At 39.7% G+C, this 21,755-nt stretch overlaps 1 protein-coding gene across 1 annotated transcript; it reads right to left on the reverse strand.

Moving 5' to 3' along the window:
• Positions 1-962: 962 nt before the first annotated feature.
• Positions 963-12,348, reverse strand: LOC122648192 (MADS-box protein JOINTLESS-like). Its single transcript, XM_043841440.1, has 8 exons — positions 12,286-12,348; positions 11,626-11,742; positions 10,963-11,024; positions 10,530-10,629; positions 10,386-10,427; positions 9,862-9,903; positions 8,567-8,718; positions 963-1,238 (listed from the first exon to the last, which is right to left on the reverse strand). The coding sequence occupies exons 1-8, from the start codon at positions 12,346-12,348 to the stop codon at positions 1,214-1,216; spliced, it is 603 nt and encodes a 200-aa protein (XP_043697375.1). The 3' UTR covers positions 963-1,213.
• Between the last annotated feature and the right edge of the window lie 9,407 nt (positions 12,349-21,755).

Consider the following 21,755-nt stretch of genomic DNA (forward strand, 5'->3'; position numbering starts at 1 on the left):
TTTTTTTTTTTTTTTTTTTTTTTTTTTTTTTTTTTTGCGGGTTTTTTTTTTGCCCCTAGCCCACCCCCCCCCCCCCCCCCCCCCCCCCCCCCCCCCCCCAAAAAACCCCCCCCCCCCCCCCCCCCCCCCCCCCCCCCCCCCCCCCCCCCCCCCCCCCCCCCCCCCCCCCCCCCCCCCCCCCCCCCCCCCCCCCCCCCCCCCCCCCCCCCCCCCCCCCCCCCCCCCCCCCCCCCCCCCCCCCCCCCCCCCCCCCCCCCCCCCCCCCCCCCCCCCCCCCCCCCCCCCCCCCCCCCCCCCCCCCCCCCCCCCCCCCCCCCCCCCCCCCCCCCCCCCCCCCCCCCCCCCCCCCCCCCCCCCCCCCCCCCCCCCCCCCCCCCCCCCCCCCCCCCCCCCCCCCCCCCCCCCCCCCCCCCCCCCCCCCCCCCCCCCCCCCCCCCCCCCCCCCCCCCCCCCCCCCCCTCCCCTCTAAACAAATGGAACCTAAATGGATTTGGACTGCAGGGCCAGTACGAATGTGTATTGACTTTCTCCAAGCTTCCTCCATTTTCAATTTATTTAATTTTTTTGAACTTAATTCATCCATGGCTAAATCTAAAAAACATGTGATTCAAATATCTTAACCCTATTATGCATGAACTTATTCCTCTTAAAGATCATTTATTACCATTAATTGATTACCAAAGATGATCTTCTATGGATCAACTTATCCTCATCTGTTATGACAATTTTGATCCTCTTCAAAGGAGAGGTAAGATAGACCTCAATTTTGTTATTTAACTATCAATTTGTTGTGGCATATATAAACTATGATTTTTCAAAACATGATCACGATTCAACAGTCAGGGAATTGCAACAAGAATTGTAGGAGGCAAAACAAACAGAAATGAGAAAACATAGAAATATGGACTGATTGTTAAAACATAGTGATGTTGTTAACTAAGGTAAGTCGAGTAAGTTGGCCATGAGAATAGGACTTTACAAAACACATACATACAAAGCTAGTTTTGTATTCTACTATAACAACACTATAACCATAATGTAATTTTGAGCTTTCCTTTAAGTTGGTCGAGTTAATATACTTGTTTTCATGCTTACCAAAGAAGGGAGGGGAGGGGGATTAAACAAGCTTTGACTTAAATGGAAAATATAGAATTTTTAGTCTATATTAGCCTTCCTCTTTTGCACTAAAAATAATCTCCACCAGCATCATCCTTCAAATTCCATTGGAGTAAGGTAACCTGCAATAAATTAACACCAAAACAATAGAAACAGATAGAATATAAGACAATGCTGCAGGTACAAACCATATAAAATGGTTGAAACCAAGTTAAAAAGTCCTTTTGAGAGGTAAATCTCATTTCATTGAAAAGAACAAAAATTAGAAGGAAAAAACATTTCTCATCACCCGTAGGGGAGGAAACACGAATAATTATCACCTACAATTTGTGGGCACCTCCAATTCCTCTAATAGGGGGAGTGGACCCCACCTTAGGCAGTATTTTCGGGCAGGGGGTAGGGTGGTCATTCTCGCCCCCATGTAAGGAATTGGAGAAGGCAACGAATTGGAGGGGACAACGATTCAGGAAACACCCTGTCCACCCAAAGTTCCAAGCCACAACAACAGCAATTTTATATAGAAAACATGAGAAGCTTAGGAAAAAAATAAGTATGATTTAACTCTAGAGTTACATTGAATTTGGGGCTTGAGAAATTACTCATCAACAACCTTGCACCGGGCTGAATAATGAAAATGCCAAAAAACCGAAAACCGGCATTGGCATTACCATCTACTGATAAAAAGAAACAAAAATGAGACATAAATAAACAGAAAGATGAATGCTAACCAATCAGGCTGGAATGGAAAAAATGATTTTAATCATACCAGAGCAACCATTTTTGTTACAATACAGCCCAAGGGAATATACAAGTCATATTATAAGAATAACACACACTTTACACATAGCTCTCTTTTTAAGGTGGTCCATTTTAATGCAAACCACCCTTACAAGCAAAGAGATCAATTCTACAAGCTTTCCCATTTTCTACCATCGAAGTTGATTCTAGAAGTTCACTTTGTATTTCCACACAAATGTGATATTTATTTCACGTTGTTGTGAGAGGCGTAAACTAGATAATCTCTTGATACAAAGTGCACTATGATGCCCTAATCTAGCATGACATAAATCTAAGGACTCAATCAAATAAAATGAAGAGGTGCTTGGCTTTTCATTCATAACTTCATAAATAATAAGTAAAAATATCCCATTTGACAAATGCCCCTTTCCAACACGCACATCATTATTGAGTTCAATTACTTTATTAGCCTTTATTGACAATTACAATCTTGCATTTTGAGGAGTGATTCCAACACCAAATTATGATGAATCTCTGACACATGCAACAAGTCTTTGAGCACAAGTGTCTTTCTCTAAGTTCAGAATTACTTGTCATTTACCAATGACACTTAGAGGTTTGGTAATTAACCAGATAGACTATTGTCACTAGAATCAAGTGTTTAATAGTTGACGAATGAGTCTCCACATCTGTGCTTGGTAGCACCCGTGTCAATGATCCACCCTTTTGGTTTTTCGACCAAGTTGACTTCAGTCACTACCACTTCAAAGATTTCAGCCTCCGTGAGATTCACCTTGGTTTTAATGGCTTGCCATACAAAAAACAATTTCCATTCTTCTCCTTGAATTTGTTTTCCTTGAAGGGACTTCTTGAACTGCTCATTTTTACTGGACTCAACAAGAATAGCCTTGTATTTGAATTCCATGGCCTCTTCAACCTTGTCCTTTTCCTGGTTCTCCTCAATATTCACACACATGATTATTTGGTCGAGTGTCTAATCCTTTCTTTTGTGCTTCATATTGAATTTAAAGCCATTCTTAGACACGACAAATTTTCTAATAGAGAACCAACTACAAAATCATCTGGTAAGATCACGCCTTTCTTTGCAAATCTTGCAACCATGACTTGAGCATTCATATCATCTTTCTTAACAAAATCCAAGAAATTAATCACAACATACCTTTTACTCCCTTGGCTTTGAGAGTAGGATCATCACTCTCTATTGGTAGAGGTTTGATCAAAGTAAAAGAAACCGCCAGCAGTCTTAATGCAAATTTATCATTTTCTTCCACCACTTATAATTAGAACCGTTTGAAGGGTTCAATCTTGTCAAAATCTGAAATAATCCTCAAATTTTCCATTGGTTGAAAAATGGTAACAGTGGAAGTATCATGAATACTCATATACTCCTATTATCTCAAAACTATGATCTTAAGAATAATAAAACCAAATAAATAGATATAGGACTTAACTTTAGGCTCCACCAAGATGCTTGAACTGACTACAAACAGTAAGAGAGACAAACACACGATCATGAACACATAAAATTATAATCACATGACTTCGAGGTAAAATTGAAGGCATGCTCTTTATCTTCTTTGTTCCTTTTTTTTTTTGGCTCCAACAAGTTACAAGTAAATGGAAATAAGGGGAACTGGGGAAGTGAACCTAATTAAAAAGATGGGGATTTCAAGATTTATGATTGTGTAACGTGTTGGGTGTATTTTATAACCCTAATATATGTCTACTTGAATACATTAGTCAGGAAAATATCCTCTCTGGCACGCATCGACAGCGACAAGGTATGAAAGAGGTCGCTATGGTTGCTGACGCAATTCGTGATTCCCATGTTGAGGGCTCTTCTGATGGGAGCCATGCTCGATCCACTTCCCCGCTATTATGAAGTGTTTTTTCTGAAATATCAGAGGAGTGGGTAATCATAGGGCGCAGGCGCACCTGAGGGGGTTAATCCGGGAGATTAAGCCTGATTTTTTGTGTTTGGTTGAACCAAAAATAGGGGTAAATAAATGCCCTCCTATTTTCTTTTCTGGGCTGGGTATGGAAGCTGATGTTATCTCCAACAGTCGTGCAGCTGGAGTCCCCAACATCTGGTTCCTTTGGAAATCCGGTCTTTCTCGACCCTCGGTTATCTTCTACTCGGACCAACATATCACTGTCCAGGTTGAGTTGGGAGGTATAAGGAGTGTAATAACTACTGTTCATGCAAGCTGCTTTAGAGCAACTCATCGTAACTTTTGGTATGATCTAGCCTCTATTGCAGGATTAACTTGCCCGTGGCTTGTTATAGGAGACTTTAACTCCTACTTATTGGCTTCTGACAAGATTGGTCCTGGCCGTTTTAATTGGAGTTCAGCAGTAGAACTTGCAGCTATGGTGGACACGGCTGCTCTCTCTCTAATTCCATCATCGGGGAATAAATACACCTGGTCTAACAATAGGCAGGTGGGGAATGTCAGAGCCGTCCTAGACCGGAGTTTCTGTAACGATCCCAAGTGGCTACAGTATGCCGACAGTAGACAGCGAGTTCTTGTGAGAGGTCCTTCTGACCATGCTCCAATTCTCGTTTCTTGTGACATGATTCAGCGCCCTCCTAACGTCCCTTTTCGGTTTCAGCGTTTCTGGACAGAGCATGAGGAGTTCAGGACTTTTGTCCAAAGATCTCGGGCTGATCCAGTAAGGGGGACTCCCTTGTACGTTGTCGCTACAAAACTAAAGAGATTAAAAGCACCACTCAGAGAATGGGCTAGGCAGGTCTTCCCTCAGGTAGATCATGAAGTTTTGAGAGCCAAAGAAAGCCTTGAGGAAATTCTCTCTTTGATAGAGGAAGAGGGCTTACTGATGACAAAATCAGTAAAGAAGTACAAGCTAGGAAAGAGCTGGATAAGGCTGTTCTTCTTCAGGAAAAATTGTGGAACAAAAAATCTAGAGACAAGCGAATTAAGTTAGGTGACAGGTGTACAAAGTATTTCCACCCATCAACCAAGATTCGTAGATCGAGAAATGCCATTAGAGAGCTGAAGATGGAGGACGGCTCCACCCTTACCAAGGTCGAAGAAATTGGAGATTGTTTAGTTAATCACTATGAAAATTTCTTCAAGAAAGGTGTGTCCCACAGGAATGAAGATCTACTGTCGGTCATCCCAAAGTTGATCACAGAGTATGAGAATGAAGCTCTTGTTCGAGTCCCCTCGCCAGACAAAATCAGGTCAGCAGTTTTTTATTTGGATCCTTCTAGTGGCCAGGTCCAGATGGATTCCCAGGTACTTTCTACAGGGTTTGTTGGGATTTTGTGGGCCCCGATATTTGCCGAGGTGTTCAAAATTTTTTCACAGAAGGTATCGTCACGAAGGGTATAAACTGCAATTTTATCACCCTAATTCCCAAAGTGGAGCATGCGAACAAAGTGGGGCAATTTCGCCCTATCTGTCTTGGGAATTTTTTCTTCAAGCTGATTCCAAAAATCTTGGCAACCAGGCTTTCCAATATTCTCCATAAATTAATTTCTCCTGAACAAGGTGCTTTTCAGCAAGGAAAGGTGATATTTGAAAATATAGGGGTGGCCTCAGAACTTACTAATCTCATGTTTACTAAGTACCGAGGAGGGGGTCTAGCTCTTAAGTTGGACATTCAAAAGGCCTCTGACACTCTAGAGTGGGACTTTCTTTTTTATGTTCTCAAAGCTTTTGGCTTCTCAGACTTGTGGATTTCTCTGGTGCAGCAAATCATGCTTTCAACAAAAATCTCAGTTCTTATAAATGGAGGTCCAATGGGGTTCTTCAATGTTGAAGGAGGCCACCGTCAAGGTGACCCGTTATCTTCGCTTCTCTTTATTCTTCCCGAGGAAGTTCTTTGCAGAGGCATTAGAGATCTTGGCCGGTTAGGGCTGATTACACCTGTCCCAGGCAACCGTCATGTATCTCCCCCCACTCACCTTCTATACGCTAACGACCTTTTTATACTTATGAGGGCAGATTTGAAAGGTGTAAAGAGAATTAAAAAAATTCTTGGAGGATTATGGAAATGCCTCGGGCCAAAAAATCAATTTGGCTAAAAGCAAGGTGTTCATGGGTCGTATCACTGCTGCCCGCAAGGAGCGTCTGTCGACAGTGCTACAAATCCCCACTTGTAATTTCCCTACTAGATACCTTGGAGTGGAGCTGGTCAAAGGGCGCATAACTAAAGACACGGTCCTCCCACTTCTTGATCACTTCAAGAAAAAGTTCTCGGCTTGGAAGGGTCGTCTTCTCTCTATGGCAGGACGAGTCGAATTGGTGATATCTGTAATGGGCAGCATCCCAATCCACAACTTCTCTGTTTATTATTGGCCCTCCTCTGCTATTTCCAAAATGGAGAGATGGATTCGCAACTTTATCTGGTCAGGTGAATCTGATACTGCTAAAGCCATCACGGTTTGATGGGATTCTCTCTGCAAGCCCAGAAATGAAGGAGGTCTTGGCATTCGGCGGCTTAGGGAGGTAAATCTAGCTCTATTAGCTAAATTCGCTTGGTCTATTCGCACTGGGAAGTCTGCACTTTCAGCTTTTTTGCGAGGTCGCTTAGTTGATAAAAGTGGCGCCTTGAAAAAGTATGTGGGATCCACTATTTTTAAAGGGCTAAAGAAGGTTTGGGGGTTCACTCAAAATTCAAAAAGGCGGGTGGTAGGGAATGGTGAGTCAACTCGGTTTTGGTATGATGCTTGGATGAATAATCAAAGCATTAAGGAGCAACTCCTGCCAGTGAGTATTCCTAGTAATCTCATGGCCACTGTTTCAGATTTTTTCGAAGATGGGAATTGGCTATTCCCACAGGTTGAAAATCAGACTCTTCAAAGCATATTTAATAATATTCAATGCTTGGGCTTTGCTCTTTCAAATAGAGAGGATGCTCGGTTTTGGGGTCTTACTAAATCAGGGAGCTTCACGATGAGCTCAGCTTGAGGCGAAAGGCTGCTCCTCCGGATTGGACTTGGGCGGTTTGGCACCAGTCTCTTCACCCTCGCAATTCTCTGTTTGGATGGAGATTGGCATATAAATCCCTCCCTACTGATGATAAAGTGCGGCGTAGAGCTGTTCCTCTCGCGTCCAGGTGCGATCTCTGTAAAGCCGAAGAGGAATCCATAAACCACATTTTTCTAAGCTGCAACTTCTCCCGCCAAGTCTGGAATGAGATCCTAAAACCTTTCAATGAACATTGGGCTGGTTTTCCTTCAATGGAGCTAATGTTCTCGTGGTGGAAAAGGAAAGCAAGGGTAAGCTCAGTAGCAGATACTTGGAAAGCTCTCCTCATAATAACTTGCCAACAGATTTGGTATGAGAGAAATAGAAGAAGATTTGATAATCATCGAGGATCTCCACTGCAGGTCCTACAAAGATGCATCAATGCCGTCTCAGACTGCTCTAGAATCAAGAAAGTCCAAGTGAAATCTGTTGAAGACCTGATAATTGCAAAATTTTTCAAAGTTGTCATAGCCGCACCCAAGCAAATTCATACCTTGGAAGTCATTTGGAAACCTCCTCCCCTTGGGTGGTGGAAGCTCAACATAGACGGCTCTTCTATAGGGAATCCAGGGTTCTCAGGCGCAGGAGGAATTCTAAGGAATCATCTAGGGGCCACAAGGAGATGCTTTTCATGTTTCCAAGGTATAAGAACCAACTTTCAGGCTGAAATGGATGCCTTCTTTATTGGAATAAAAGAGGCTGAGACCCTAGATGTGCAACGTCTTTGGGTGGAATGCGATTCGGCTGTGGTAGTTTCAAGTATCTTATCTTCTAAAATTCCATGGGAATTCCTTCATTTGTGGTGGATATCTGAAAAATATCTAAGCAATATTCAGTGGCGCATCACTCACTGTTATAGAGAAGGTAATGCAGCAGCCAATGCGCTAGCAAGTAGAGCAGCTAGATCCGGAACTTCTGAGTTTTGGCCAATGCGCTAGCAAGTAGAGCAGCTAGATCCGGAACTTCTGAGTTTTGGAATGAAGTGCCCTCTTTCATCTCCCACTCGATTACTGGGGAAGCCCTGGGCAGGTCTTATTTTCGCTTTAGATAGTCTCTCCTTTTTTCTTTCCTTTTGGTGGGTTGGCTTTCAACTAACCTGCTGCTGCTGTAGATTGTGTTCTTGATTGTATTCTCCTTTTATTTCTCTTAATTTAATATACAGCTGATCTTTACCTAAAAAAGACTGGTGGGCCCCACTGGAAAGAACCCATCTAGCCTAAAACCTAGTCTTTCCTATAAATACTAGCTGGAGGTAGCAACCTATTTATTTCAAACTTGATATACAGGGTGTATTGCTTTAAGCAATCTTGTGCTTAAACCCTAAACCCTAACATAACGAACTTCGAACCTTACATAATATGATAACCACATCTTTTCCATTAGATTCTAGAACCTATGATTTTCTCCTATTCAAATAAAAAAATTTGTCACTTTCATTTCTGTTTTGAGTTTTGCTTCCCTTTGCTTTGGAACAGACAGAGCCTCCATATTTCTTCATTTCTAACCAAAAACAGCAAACACATCCAGTGGTAATTTTTCTGCCTGAAAACTCTATAAAAGGTTTTCTTTTACCTTACTTTCCTACCCCTATTGCCACCAAACTGACCTTCTTTGATTCTAATTCGATATACTTTCCAAGCAGGAAAGGGAATAAAAGATGGGCAATAAAAAAAAAAGCTGTAATTAGAACTCACCCAAGCTTCAAAGAAGTATCAGAACTGTCGTTATCTTGAGGTGGACCAAAGGAGCTAGAGATATTAGTAATTGATTCTGATGATTGGCCTTCTTCATGGACCATGTTCTCAGATTCAGGGGCAAAATGCCTCTGGCCTTTGGATAAGTTCACCTGCAACCAAAAAAACTTTCAATTTTAGACAAAGCAAGTATAACATAGAAAGGGAAAAATTATCGTGTTTTACCAAATCCACAAGTATGTCTACTCTGAAAGTCAGATCATTCTTTTGTTAGAATTCTTGGTCTGCTAAATATTCTTTACAATACCATATGATATCTGAAATTGTTCAGTTCTTTTATGCATGTTACCATGCATTTCCATTTGAAATCAGGAAGGATAAAATATTGACTGTTTGGTCCGAAATCCATCGGAACCTTAGAAATTGTAATCAAGAAGGATAAAATACTTTCACAAATCTGTGATTTTTTTGAAGTTTTTTATTCAAAATACTGGTATATCTTACTGCAAGATATACACTACATTATTTTTTGGGCAAGAGATCTCTACTTCATCGCATGGTCTTTACCCAAGTGTCTGGACCAATGGATGAGCACGTCATCTCACGGTACCTGGTGAGAAGGCATAGAAAACATCACCAAGTAGAAATATTTTTCCCTTATTTTTTATTATTATTTTACTGATAAAAAAAGGGAGGTTGCCCCAACTAGTCAATTTGGAAGAAGACATGATTGGCAGGAAAAATTGTTATTTTTAGAAGTGCAAAACAGTGGATTTGATGGTGTCTACATTTCATCAAATTGAAGTGAGTGCCAACATGGAAAGAAATACAAAATTTATAAAGTTTGAATGAATTGTGAAGACGATTTGGCAAACTAGGGATTTTAAGACAAGGAAGAGTGACATGAAAGAAATTAATTTATTAACCCAATAAAAAGCTGGAGACATGATTGGAAAGAAATTGGTACATTAGAAACTTTTATAATATTATAAGTGCAAAATAGTCAATTAGAAAGTGAAATCGATTTGGCAAAGTCAGGATTTTAAAAAAGGGAAAGAGTGATCTGAATAGCAAAAGAAATTTGTCAACCTAGTAAAAAGTTTAGGGGAAAGTTTTCATATACGGTCGTATAAACCATGTATGTGAGAGGGTGGGAGTTTCAAGACATTAATTAATGGGTGGGGATTTATGATTTTTCCAACTCTTTGTGAGAGGCCCTCTAACATACACGGTTTACAAAGCCGTATATGAAAACTTTGCCCAAAAGTTTATGAATAAATTTTAAGAACTCTCACCAGCTGTCTCAATCGTTCATTCTCCTCCTCCAATTGTAATCCCTGCAATTATTTCATTAAAATTAAAATATAAGGGGAACGAAAGAAATGGCAATAACAAATTACCCCATATTAACCTACACTGTTCATTTAAAGGGCGATGTTCTTTGCCCAGAAGCACACGAGGACGCAGACTGTGACCAGACACATGGTCATTCAGGGGGGTGGGACGGTCATTCACCCACGCCCATGAGTCTGGGCGCATCCTGCGCCCCTAATGTAGAGAACATTTTTCCTTCGTTTGGTTGCTAAGTAAAAGGAAATGAAATCCCTATTGAAAAAAATTAGTAAAATTTTGTAAAATAAAGTGAAATATGATAATCAAATCTGGCTGGTTTTAAAGTTAGTTACAAACATTTTCACTTTAATATTGATTTGATTTCCCTTCTATATTGTTTTGAGACATGAAATATTAACACACTTCTTTTACCATTTAATCAAACACTACACAAAGCTTTGAAATATTTTGAACTTTGATCCCTAACCTTTCTTTGAAGGGCGCCAATCTCCTCCATAATTCGTTCACCCTAGAACCATAATAAATTCCATAAGTAAGAGAATGAAATTCAAATTAGAGTCTAACTTAAGATTAAATTACAATTTGTAATTACAGCAAAACGGATACCAACCTTTCTTTCTAACACACGTCTCAATCCAGTTTCAAGGGATTTCTCTAGCTGCTGCAATTCCTCTATACTTAACCCTTGAAGATCTTCTCCTCTCATTCTCCTAAAATGGACATGAACTTTTGATATTACAGGATATGCATGCATGTATCTCCAATTAGTGATAAAAACCCCCTTTCTCCATCCAAAAAAGAGAGAAAGAAACACAAGGCATATAGGAAGCATTTTGTGTCTGATATATTAATGATATATTAATAAGGAAAAAGAAGGCTGTCAGGCTGCGTGTCGCTTGCGCCCAGACACATTAAGGTCATGCAAAATGAAAATTTTCTCCCCTGTTGGATGTCCCATGCATGCTCTTATTAGCTCCCTCGGAGGTGCAGGGGCTACACAGCCTGGCAGCAATCCCCCTCCCAAATTAATAATAACTCCATACCTCAGTTGATGGCTCTTCTCGATGACTTCCTTGTTCAACCTGGCATAGTTGCCGTTCTCTAGCTAAAGAGACATCATAGCATACCAATCAGATATTTATAATAAATAATAAACAATGATGTATGCACGACACACTATATATATGGGAAAAGATTGGGTATGTTAGCGGTATTACCGTATGCAAGCACCGTATGTGTCGATCTCTCTCTTCCCCCCCTCCCTCCCCTTTGAAGGGTAAGGGAGTCATTTCAAAGGGGGAAGAGAGAATCATATTCACTTATCTTTTGAAGGTGAAATAACAAGAGTAGAAGAACAAAAACACACAAAGTATATTCCTAATTTTTTAAAACATATTTTCCCAAATTAGAAAGCTAAAGGAATTAAAAGCACCACCCATCAAATTTACTTACACAATGCAAGCCGTACAAACTTCACAAAGAAATTATCTTCTCTTTTAATAGAGAAACCAAGGCATATATGAGCTTAAAAGAGGAAACAAGATTATGAGCTTAAAATCAATTTTTATTCGCATAATACATGGAAGTGCCACACCAGCTGACCCACGAGCGGTACCATTGAGTCTTTCCAATTTTACCATTGCACAGGAATAATATCAAATGGTTCAAAAAAATAAAATAAAATATACAACTTAAGGTACACTTACCTGCAGCTCGAGCGAAGGTTCATCAAGTTTCTGGAGGTTCTTAGAGTGCAGGTGATGCCTTTCCACTATCTCCTTCACACTGATAAACAACACAATGACTAAATCAGTTCTAACATTCTGAAGATTAAAAAATTGTTTTCCATCGCAAATCCTGAAAGAGAAACGAAGCGAGAGAGAGAGAGAGAGAGAGAGAGAACAATATTAGTGGACGTGGTTCTGGTCTCTCAGGGAAGCAGTACTAGATTCTTTTAGGTTGTTATAACCTTCTTCTCCTCCAGCTGTGAAGTGGTTTCAGGCCTCTTTAATGTATTCAATTCGAAGTATATCTATAAATCTGGAAACATATTCTCTGTGGAGCATCACTAATGTTTGAATCAACACAATAAACCATACTAATAGTTTGGGAGAACTTGAAGAAGACTCACTGGGAGATTTCTAGGCTCATATCTAGGCAGACTCAGTATTCCTTGAATATGACATTCTCACAAGTCTCCATGATGATGACTTGAAGCTCACTCTTGTTGGGAAGGTAATAGCAAAATGATCATTTCACCATGAAGCAGTGAGAGCATGGAATCCGATTGGAGGAATGAAGGTGGAGATGTTTGGTTGATGCCCTTCCAATTGTGGATCAGCTTCTCAAAAGAAAAGTTCATGCACCTTTTTGTGGTTTTTGTTGGGCGGGCCTTGAATCTTTGAATCAACTCTTCTTTGAATGTCCATTCACGAACGAATTGGAGAGACATTAGGATTCTTTGTTTCTCCTCCACTCGAGTTGCATTTCATGTTGTCAGAAGCCCAGTGGAAGACTAAGGTATTTGGAGGAGACCTCATTGGATCCATTGGTAAGTTGTTTTTTCATTCAACTATCAACCAACTACAGAAAGAGATTCTATTTGATTTTTGCTAATGACATTATGCTTTTTATGAGGGCGGACAAAGATTCTATTTCTAATGGCTTGTAGACTCTCAGTTCGTTTTCTAGCTTCTCTAGGTTGCATCTCAATAGAGCAAAATCCTCTATCATCCTTGGGGGTGTTGATCAAGCTGTTAGGCAGGAGTTGGTAGACTTGTCACGTTTTGATGAAGTGCAGCTCCCCATTAAATACTTTGAGGTGCCTTGGGTTTCTGGGAAACTGAAGGTTAATGAATGTGCTCCTTTGTTCGAAATGGTTCGTAGGAAGTTGGGGGGATGGAAGTGCAGATTTTTGTCTTACGTTGGCCGAATGCAATTAATAAATTAAGTGTTACAAGGAATATTTATTGGTGTGGTCTATTCGCCTTGCCAGATAAGGTGATGAAGAAGTTGGGATCAACGTTTGCCCATTTCTCATGGTTAGGTCCGAATTTAGAAAGAAAGATGTACTTTAGTTCTTGGGATTCTATTTGTAAACTAAAAATGGAGGGCGGTTTGGGGATTGAAGAATCAAGGATATGAATGATGCTGGGATTGTTAAACTGATCTGGTGGTCTTATGCAGGGGTTAAAAAAGCTGCTTAGTGAAAATAAAATCAAAGCCCTTCTTGGCCCAAGAGGTGCTCATGTTCCGAGTCATCTCCTCTTCGCAGATGATATTTTTATCTTTATGAATGCTTTAGCCAGTTATGTCAGACATTTATACTCATTCCTGATTGAGTATCAAGAATTCTCTGGACTGTCAATTGGGAAAAGAGTAAACTGTTTTTCGGTCATGTAGTTTCCCATCGAAAACAAAGTATCTCCGATGCTCTTGGCATTCCTATTTGCTCTTTTCCCACTTGTTATCTGGGAGTGAAGATCTTTAAAGGCAGTGTTATAAAGGAGCCTCTTCTCCCCTTAATGGATAAAGTAAAAAAAAAAGATTGCTGGAAGGGCAAGCTTCTTTCTATGGCAGGTCGGGTCGAACTGGTGAAATCTGTTATCTCAAGTATGTCCATTCATACCTTTGTTGTCTATTGATGGCTTCCTTCAATGCTCAAGACCTTGGAGAGATCAATGAAAAACTTCGTTTGGACGATGACATAGATTCTGTAAAAAAAATTGTTGTGAAATGGGAGCAGGTATGCAAGCCTAAAGAGGAGGGTGGCCTGGGTATCCGGAGGCTTAGCAATCTAAACTATGCCTTGCTTAGTAAGATTGTTTGGCAAATTAAACATGAGGACTCTTGATTGTCTAAAATTTTTAGAGCAAGATTTCTGAACAAAAATGGCTTTGTAAAATCCTACTACAAGTCCTCATCAGTGTGGCCTGGTGTGAAAAGATTATAGAAATTTGTTTCTTCAAATGAGAGGTGGTCTATGGGAAATGGCTTCAAAGATCCATTTTTGGTTGGACAGGTGGATGGGTCCTCTCTCGATCATGGAGACATCAAACCTCGATCCAGAGCTGTTCGAGCAGATGGACAGCCGTGTGGCAGATTTTATCTCTAACAATTCTTGGAATTTTCCGTAGGTGGAGTCTGATTTCATAAAATCCATCTTCCAAGATGCTGAGCAGATTTTTATTCCTCACAGCCCTTTGGATGATTTGTGCTCCTGGTACTTTTCTCCCTCGGGCTCTTTCTCGGTCAAGTCTGCTTGGGAGGGGATTCACTCTAAATCTCCCAAAGTGGGGTGGGCTTTCTTGGTGTGGCACAAATCGCCTCTTCCTCGTCATTCAGTGTTAGATTGGAAACTATTTCATGGGCAGATATCTTCGGGTGACAACATAAAAAAAGGGGTGTTCACATGGCTTCTAGATGTGATCTCTATTTTGCTGCTATGGAATCAACCCCTCACATATTTTTATCGCCCAACATCTCTGGAAGTCCTTTTTAGAATGTTTTGGTGTGCCATTTTAACCTCAAGTCTCCTTTCTTGAGTTGGTGATGTAGTCCTAGGTAAAAGCAATCCCACTAGGAACCAGGGTAATGGGGTCACACACAAGGGCTGGCCGATTGGGTTAGGGTTTAGTAATTTAGGGCAAAACTAGGATTAGGGTTGGATATTGGGAAAGGGGTTTATAGGGTATTAATGGGCAGGTCTAGAGGGCTATTATGGTATAAAAAGGTTAGGGTTTGGATAAGTTTTGAAATTCTGCAATTTTAGGCAAAATTGAATTTTAGATCAAAATTAGGGTTAAGATAGGTTTAGGTTAGGGTTGTCATATATGGTAATGATAGGCAGGTGTAGGGAAGTCTAATGGTATAGGTTTTATGATGTTCGACTGAATGGAAGTAGGTTAGATGAGTTGGACAGCAAGATAAGGTTATTGGAGACAATTCGTAATGGAGGTAGGAGTAGGGGATTCTAGGGTTTAGGGTGGTGGGGGTTTGATGAAACTTGGATCGAGTGTCAATAATGATGTAAGGGATGTATGCTGAAAGTTTGGTTTGAAACTAATGGACAGATTTGAGGTTATGGAGGAATCCTAGTTAGGGTAGGAGTGAGAAGAAGAAGGTTTAAACAAAGTTCAAATTCAAACTTACTGGATTTGAAGAGATCTTCAATGGCAGCAGCTTTGAAGATGAACAATGGGGTCTCCCGATCTTCACGATGTAAGGAGTCGATTGGAGATCCATCAATCCCTTCCACCTTGATATTACTCACATGGCAACCTTGATATTACTCATAGGGAATACTCACGATGGATCAAAGGCAACAAGCATAAAGCTGAGTTTTTATTAATCAAAATTCATATTCAATGTTGGCCTCTCTTACAAACTTATATAGAAGACTAAAAAATAGACTTAGACACTAAAAAGGAAATGCCTAATCCTATCCCTAACCTATTAGCTAACTTAAACTGACTAGGAAACTGAAATAGACTCAAAATAGAGTCCTAATCCAGCCTAACTAAACAACTAAAAGAAAAACTAATAAAATCACTTAAATTGAAGCATTGGTTGAACCGGTTCAATTTAAACACCAAATAAAAAGCTAAGTATGGAAATATAACTAAATATGGGAGCTAATCCCGTATGCAACCTATTTACCCATATTTTAGGCCCCATAAAAGTGGCCTATTACAGTAAAAACCCATGGATCAAAGGCCCAACATGTATGTAACCCAACCCTAGACTTATTCCCAATGAAACAACCCCTATTTGGTGATGAATCTGCATCAGTTGGCCTCTTGGTGGAAAAGAAACGCCAAAGACATTGCTCTAAGAGATCCTTGGCTGGCAGGTCTTATCCTCATCCTATATCTCATTTGGAGTGAAAGAAACCGCAGGTGACATGATGGTGTTCAGAAGGGTCCTACCCTCTTGTGGAGATCTTTTCTTAAAGATTTGCTACTATTTCTCCCTCTTGCAGATGTTGATCCCTCTCAATGTTGAATTTGTTGTCAGCAAGCGGAATGAATATCACTCTTCTCCTATCCCTGTCTATGAGCTTTATGGAAGTGTATTGGTGTCTGCCTGAGAGAGGATGGGTTAACTGTCAAACTTTGAAGCTGTGTTTTATGCTTTGATCCATGGGTTGGAAGTAGCAAGGGGCTTATATCTTCACAATCTCTGGGTGGAATGTGATTCGATAGCAGTGGTTCTCCTTGTTAATAAGGGGAAGGTCCCTTGGTTCGTTCATCAAAGATGACTTTCCCTTCTTCCCTTCTTAGCTTCGCGGGAGTAAAAGATTTCTCTTTGCTACAAGGAAGCTAATCCTATTGCAGACATCCTTGCTAAGTCAGCCACTGAGTTTGAGGTTTCCTCATGTATGTTTCCTCTCCCTGCTTCCATGGAAACTGAGCTGTAAATTGATGCCCATAGTAGGCCTTGTTATCACTTGATCTCATAAATGTCTTTCTCTGTAAGGGCAATTCTCCATCTCCCATTGATGGCAATGCCAAAGGTGTGAGTGGGGTTATCGCTACTTGTCGGTGTTTTTATTTCATAAGTTTTTTAGCTTGTACTTTTTACTCTTTTTCTTTTAATACAAATGATCCTTTTAGCAAAAGAAAGAAAAAAAAAAAAACTGATCTGGTGGTTTGTTTCTAACAAGGTTAGTTTATGGGTCAAAGTGGGTGAGATATTTTAAAGTTGACTATTTGTGGACACTGGAAGTGTTGAAGGACTACTCTAGGTGTTTCAAAAAATGTTAAAGAACAGAGACAAAGTTGAGCATTTGATCCGGTATAGCATTGGTAATGGTGAAGGTACCAGGTTGTGGCTTGATCTGTGGCATCCAAAGGGGGTTTCATTAAACGATTTGGAGACCGGATTCGTTATGATGCAGGTTCGGAAAGATTTGCTCCTCTGCATTTGATTTTAGTTGATTGGGGGGGGACCAAAGACCAATTAAATAGAGTGCCCTCAAGATAGCGTAGAGCCACTAAAAAGTATAACAAGGCTTAATGCTTCAGATACAGATATAGTTGTTTGGAAAGCAAATACATCATGTCTCTTTTCTTCAAAATCGGCTTGGGATCTTCTCATGAGACCGAGCTTGAAGGTAATGTCAACTGCTGTGTGGTTTCAATTGAATATCCCCAGGCAGTCCTTCACTTCTTGGAGATTCTTACTTGATTCACTCCCTACATTAGATCAGATTTGGAAGAGGAATGTCCATCTAGCTCCATTGTATTGCTTATGTTAGTCAGGTTCAAAATGTAGGAATTACTTATTCTTCTTTTGTTAGCAGAACCGTGAGTTAGAAAGAGAGAATGAGAGAATAGAATGGCTTGATTTCATTGATAGGTAAGCCCTTCTATTTATAATAGAGGGAAATATTATAAAGGGACATAAATAGACAAAAAATATCCCTAACTAGCTGACTCAATAAGAGCAGCAATCTAATCCTAATAACTTAACAACTAAGCAAGCCCAAAAGGACCAGAATACCCCCACGGTATTTTGGATTACATATTCCAACACTCCCCCTCAAGCTGGATTATACATATAAGTAAAAGAAGCTCCAACTGAACTAATAAGAAAAAAACTCTAGCATTCTAACACATCCCCTCAAGTTGGCACATATAAGGCACTAATGCCCAACTCGAATAAAATGTGAAGAAACAGAGTTGCAATAGAGTCTAGCTTGACAGATGAATGAAGCTCCCAAATAAGATCATGTATGTTAAAAAAACAAGAAAAAGGATATACCAAAAAAAAGAAAAACTGGAAAAACCAAGAGACAAACACAATCATTGCCGGGGCCTAACCCCCTCCTACGGTAAAGCCCTCAGAGGGGAAAAATAAGCAGACCAAAGGAACTAGCAAACATTACATATTAATACCACTAAAACCTTGGTCTTCCTTGAGCATCAATCCTGAGATCATCTTCAACCGAAGCTGGCCATGAGTCAATTGGAGAGGAAACTTCGAATTTTGCAGTCGATATAGCAAGAAAATCTGCCACAAAGATTTGCTTCCCAAAAACAGTGAGTTATATTCCAATCAATGCTACCAAGAAAATCTTAATGCGCCAACCACTGCTGCCATATAAACCCCGGCACCAACATCTTGGAAACCATGATTACCACCACCACATAATCACATTGAATCCAAATCTTGGACAAGTGAAGCTCTCTTGCCCGTTCCAAACCCAACACAAGAGCATTGAACTCAAATACAAAATTGGTAGAGACACGAAGGAAGGCTCAAAATGAAGATACAACCTTGGCATTGCAATCCCTAATCATACCACCCGCACCAGCCTTTCTTGGGTTGCCTAGAGAGCAGCCATCAATATTGATTTAAAACCAGCCAGGCTAAGGCGAGCACCACAACACCTCCCTAAAAGACGGCCATCAATAACTTATTCTTCAAATGTAGTTTCTTTAGTTAGATCTGGAGAGACATTAGTCTGCTTTGGTCAACTAGATCCCCGAGTTCGGATGTTATGTTGGAAGCGGAATGAGTTACTAAGGAGTTTGGAGGTGATCAAGTGCGAAGCATTAGAAAGGTGGTTTTTTGTGCTACTATTGCTCACTCGTGAATGGAGAGAAATTTCAGGATGTTCTGGAACAAAGTGCGGATCAGATCTTCTATTGTTCAAGATGTTACTGCAGATGTGCGAAATTGGTTTCAGTCCATCAACCTAAGGGGGAAAGATCTTTTCAGAACTATTGGATTATTGACAGACCCGGGCTTTGGCGAGCCCCTTTTCTTGTATAATCCCTCTTTTTAGTTTTATAAATTTGATTTACCCCAAAAAAATATATATATGGAAAGAGAGAAATTTGAGTATAATCCAAAACAAAACTACTTCTAAACCATTGATAGTTAGCGATATATGGATGGGTGTTCCTGACAAATGCAATGCTACTCCCCTTGATGGCCAGCGTTTGAGGGGAATCTATATATTGCTAGTAATGGGATATCTAAGTATTGTGGCAGGAATGAGGTAATTAGGGCTCGTAACCTCATGTACTATTAAGGGTTCTATTGTAGTGTGGGCAATCTCTTATCTTCTTGGAACTTCTTCTGGTGAGATGTACTTTGTAAGCCACTCGGCCGGGGTCTGTACATTCTCCTCCCCCTCCCGCTTCCCCTTCCTTTTTTGGCAAGAAATTAATATTATCTATTCAAAAAATCCTACGCATATAAGGAAAATAGAAGAGTTTGCCTTTAACTATCAACATAAAACAAATTGTAAAATATCAGAGGACCTACAAAGCCCTAAGAATTGAATACATAGTTCCATGGCTGACATAAATGATCCAAATTTGCTGGTTTCCAAAGTTGAAATAAAGTACAAATCAAGAAACTATCTGTAATCATTAACAAAGCTAAATGCATTCTTTTTGTAGGCAAGGAGAGGCACAGATTAAATAGACCAAAGTAGCTGTTGAAAGTTGAAACATAGTAGACTAAACTATAGATTTCAGATGATACAACTCTAACTAACTCAATAGGATTTGAAACTTTTAGTTCAATTAGAAGTGTCTATGATTAGGTTGATAGAACCTAATTTTATTTTATCAATTACTGATGTGGATTATACACCCTATTTTATGTCTGTAATATTTCCATGTATACCACATGCTATGTATTGTAACCTCTACTCTTAAGGGTTTCAAGCCTTTGTCAATAACACAGCCCATGGTGACCATCATTTACTGCCCATATTACCATTACAAAGGACACAGATTAATCCTAGAACAACTAACTACCTATCCATGATTAAGAAAATGCTCTTGATTAATTATAATACAATAGAATGACTCCAAATCCAAAAAGAAGAGGAAACATAAGACAAAATAGAAACTTAAGGAATGCTTACAAAAATCATCTTGCATTGGATAAAACTTAATTAGTTAATGCAATAAATTAAGGCCTGAAAATTAAGTGGGCTAATGAGTAAGACTCTCCTAATGATGTAGTGTGTTAATTGGTACACCTTTAGTTTAATTTGAGTTCAACATAGCTGTGAAGGTGAAGGTGAAGGTGAAGGGTTTCGCAAATTTGCACTCCATTTAACTGATCATCTTTTATATTTTCTTGTAGTTATTTTGTTTTTTAATAGATATTTCTTGTTCTTCCATATTGAAATTCTCCATATCTTATGCATCACCTATTCACTTCACCCAGTGACTCATTTGCAATGGCTCACCCAATAAACCATGTACTAGCTAGGTTTGGAATGCAAAAGAAGTTTTGACTTGCCAAGTTGCCCCATATTTCTAAGAATGTGAAAAATTAATCTCATCTTAATGGTTATGTATAATGCATTATGCACACCGTAACGACATTTATTCTATAAAAACAAGAAAATTTTGTTGAGATTGGAGGAACATATGAGTAGAATAACAACATAGAGAAGACATTGCAACAATAAAAGAACAATGGAAATCGAAAAGGAGTAAACATGACAGGTTGAGTCTTGAGAGTAGCCACTTTGGGCAAAAATGTTAAAGGTTAGGACTGATTACAAACTCACCCCTCCCAAGATCCCGCATAGACCGGACCAGCATGGGGTAATGGCCCTTTTTTAGTACATGGCAAGGGAAAGCCCATGAAACAAATGTTTGAGCAAAAAGCTTCCACAACTAATGACTTTTTTTCCCCCAAAATAAATTGGGAAATCAATACATTAGTAGCAAAATCCTGTTAACTTCTATGAGTCAGGCCAATGTTTGGTTAAAAGTATTTCTGAGGAATCCTTAGTACAAAGTACATTTACTGAAAAAGGGATTCGTTTCTTCCTCAGACATAAACTAAAAGCATTCTATTATGTGGAGTTTTTGCTTTCCATGTTCTTTACCATGTTTGCTTACATGAGCGAATCACTCTCTCTCTCTCTCACACACACATCTTATGTTTTTTTTTTAATTATTACTATTTTTTTAAGTTATACGCCTAGATTCCTTTTACTTTCTCCATACTGACCAAATATTCGTGAAAGTAAACAACCCCCCCCCCCCCCCCAAAAAAAAGAAATATATTTTTGCATTTTTTTTTCTCACTTTTTCCACATTCACATCTGTGGAAGAAAAAAAAAACCCTGTCACCGTAATGATAGGAAACAACCAATCACATAGGGTGAGAAATGCATTCCAACCTTCTGAGTTTCTTCTTCTTTCAGGCTTCAACCAAGGCAAGAAGGGAAATTGCTTTCATGAGAAAAGTGTAGTGAGAGCAAGCCAAAAGCCTAATTGCTTGTTGAGCTTGTTATTATATATCCCCAAACACCACTACCATCTTTCCTTCTCTCTTGTTAAAGAGATAATATTCTTCAATGAGGAGGTAAAGAGTTAATCTCCAAGAAGAAATATGTAGGAAGTCCAAGAAGACACAACATCCAAGTACCCAAAGCACCCCATTCAATGTGTGTTTCTTATTCTAGTGTTTAACATGGTCTCCCACTCATTTCCAACACTTCTTCCCAGAATTTCTTCCAACTTTACCATCTTCTTTACTTCACAAAGGTAGTATCTGAGCCACTTACTACTTGCACAGAGTTCTCTAAATGTTATTCTGGCAGTAATCTTCTGGAAACCCTAATGCACCCTTCATCAACTAATACCAAGTACTTGACAACATTAAAGACTAAAACCATAGAAGAAATATTAACCTAATAATAGCAAAACCACTACCTAAAATAAAGTCTCAAAAGAGCATATCTTCTTATTATCATGAAATCAAATCCCTTATTTCATGAGAAAAAGAAAGGGGAAAAAAAAAACTTCCCAGCACTTTCTGACTCATCAGATCAATCAGAACAGCTATATAG

The sequence above is a fragment of the Telopea speciosissima genome, unplaced genomic scaffold (genome assembly GCF_018873765.1).
Source record: "Telopea speciosissima isolate NSW1024214 ecotype Mountain lineage unplaced genomic scaffold, Tspe_v1 Tspe_v1.0541, whole genome shotgun sequence".
Taxonomy (NCBI): Eukaryota; Viridiplantae; Streptophyta; class Magnoliopsida; order Proteales; family Proteaceae; genus Telopea; species Telopea speciosissima.

Bases quoted from the DNA above. Each gene is read 5' to 3' on its own strand.
- LOC122648192 (XM_043841440.1), bottom strand. From the start codon at position 12,348: ATGGACATTCAAAGAAGAGTTGATTCAAAGATTCAAGGCCCGCCCAAC. The intron at 11,743-12,285 runs GTGCATGAACTT...TTTAATCTTCAG, and splicing joins CCAACAAAAACCACAAAAAG to AATGTTAGAACTGATTTAGT. The intron at 11,025-11,625 runs GTAAGTGTACCT...ATGTCTCTTTAG, and splicing joins AACCTTCGCTCGAGCTGCAG to CTAGAGAACGGCAACTATGC.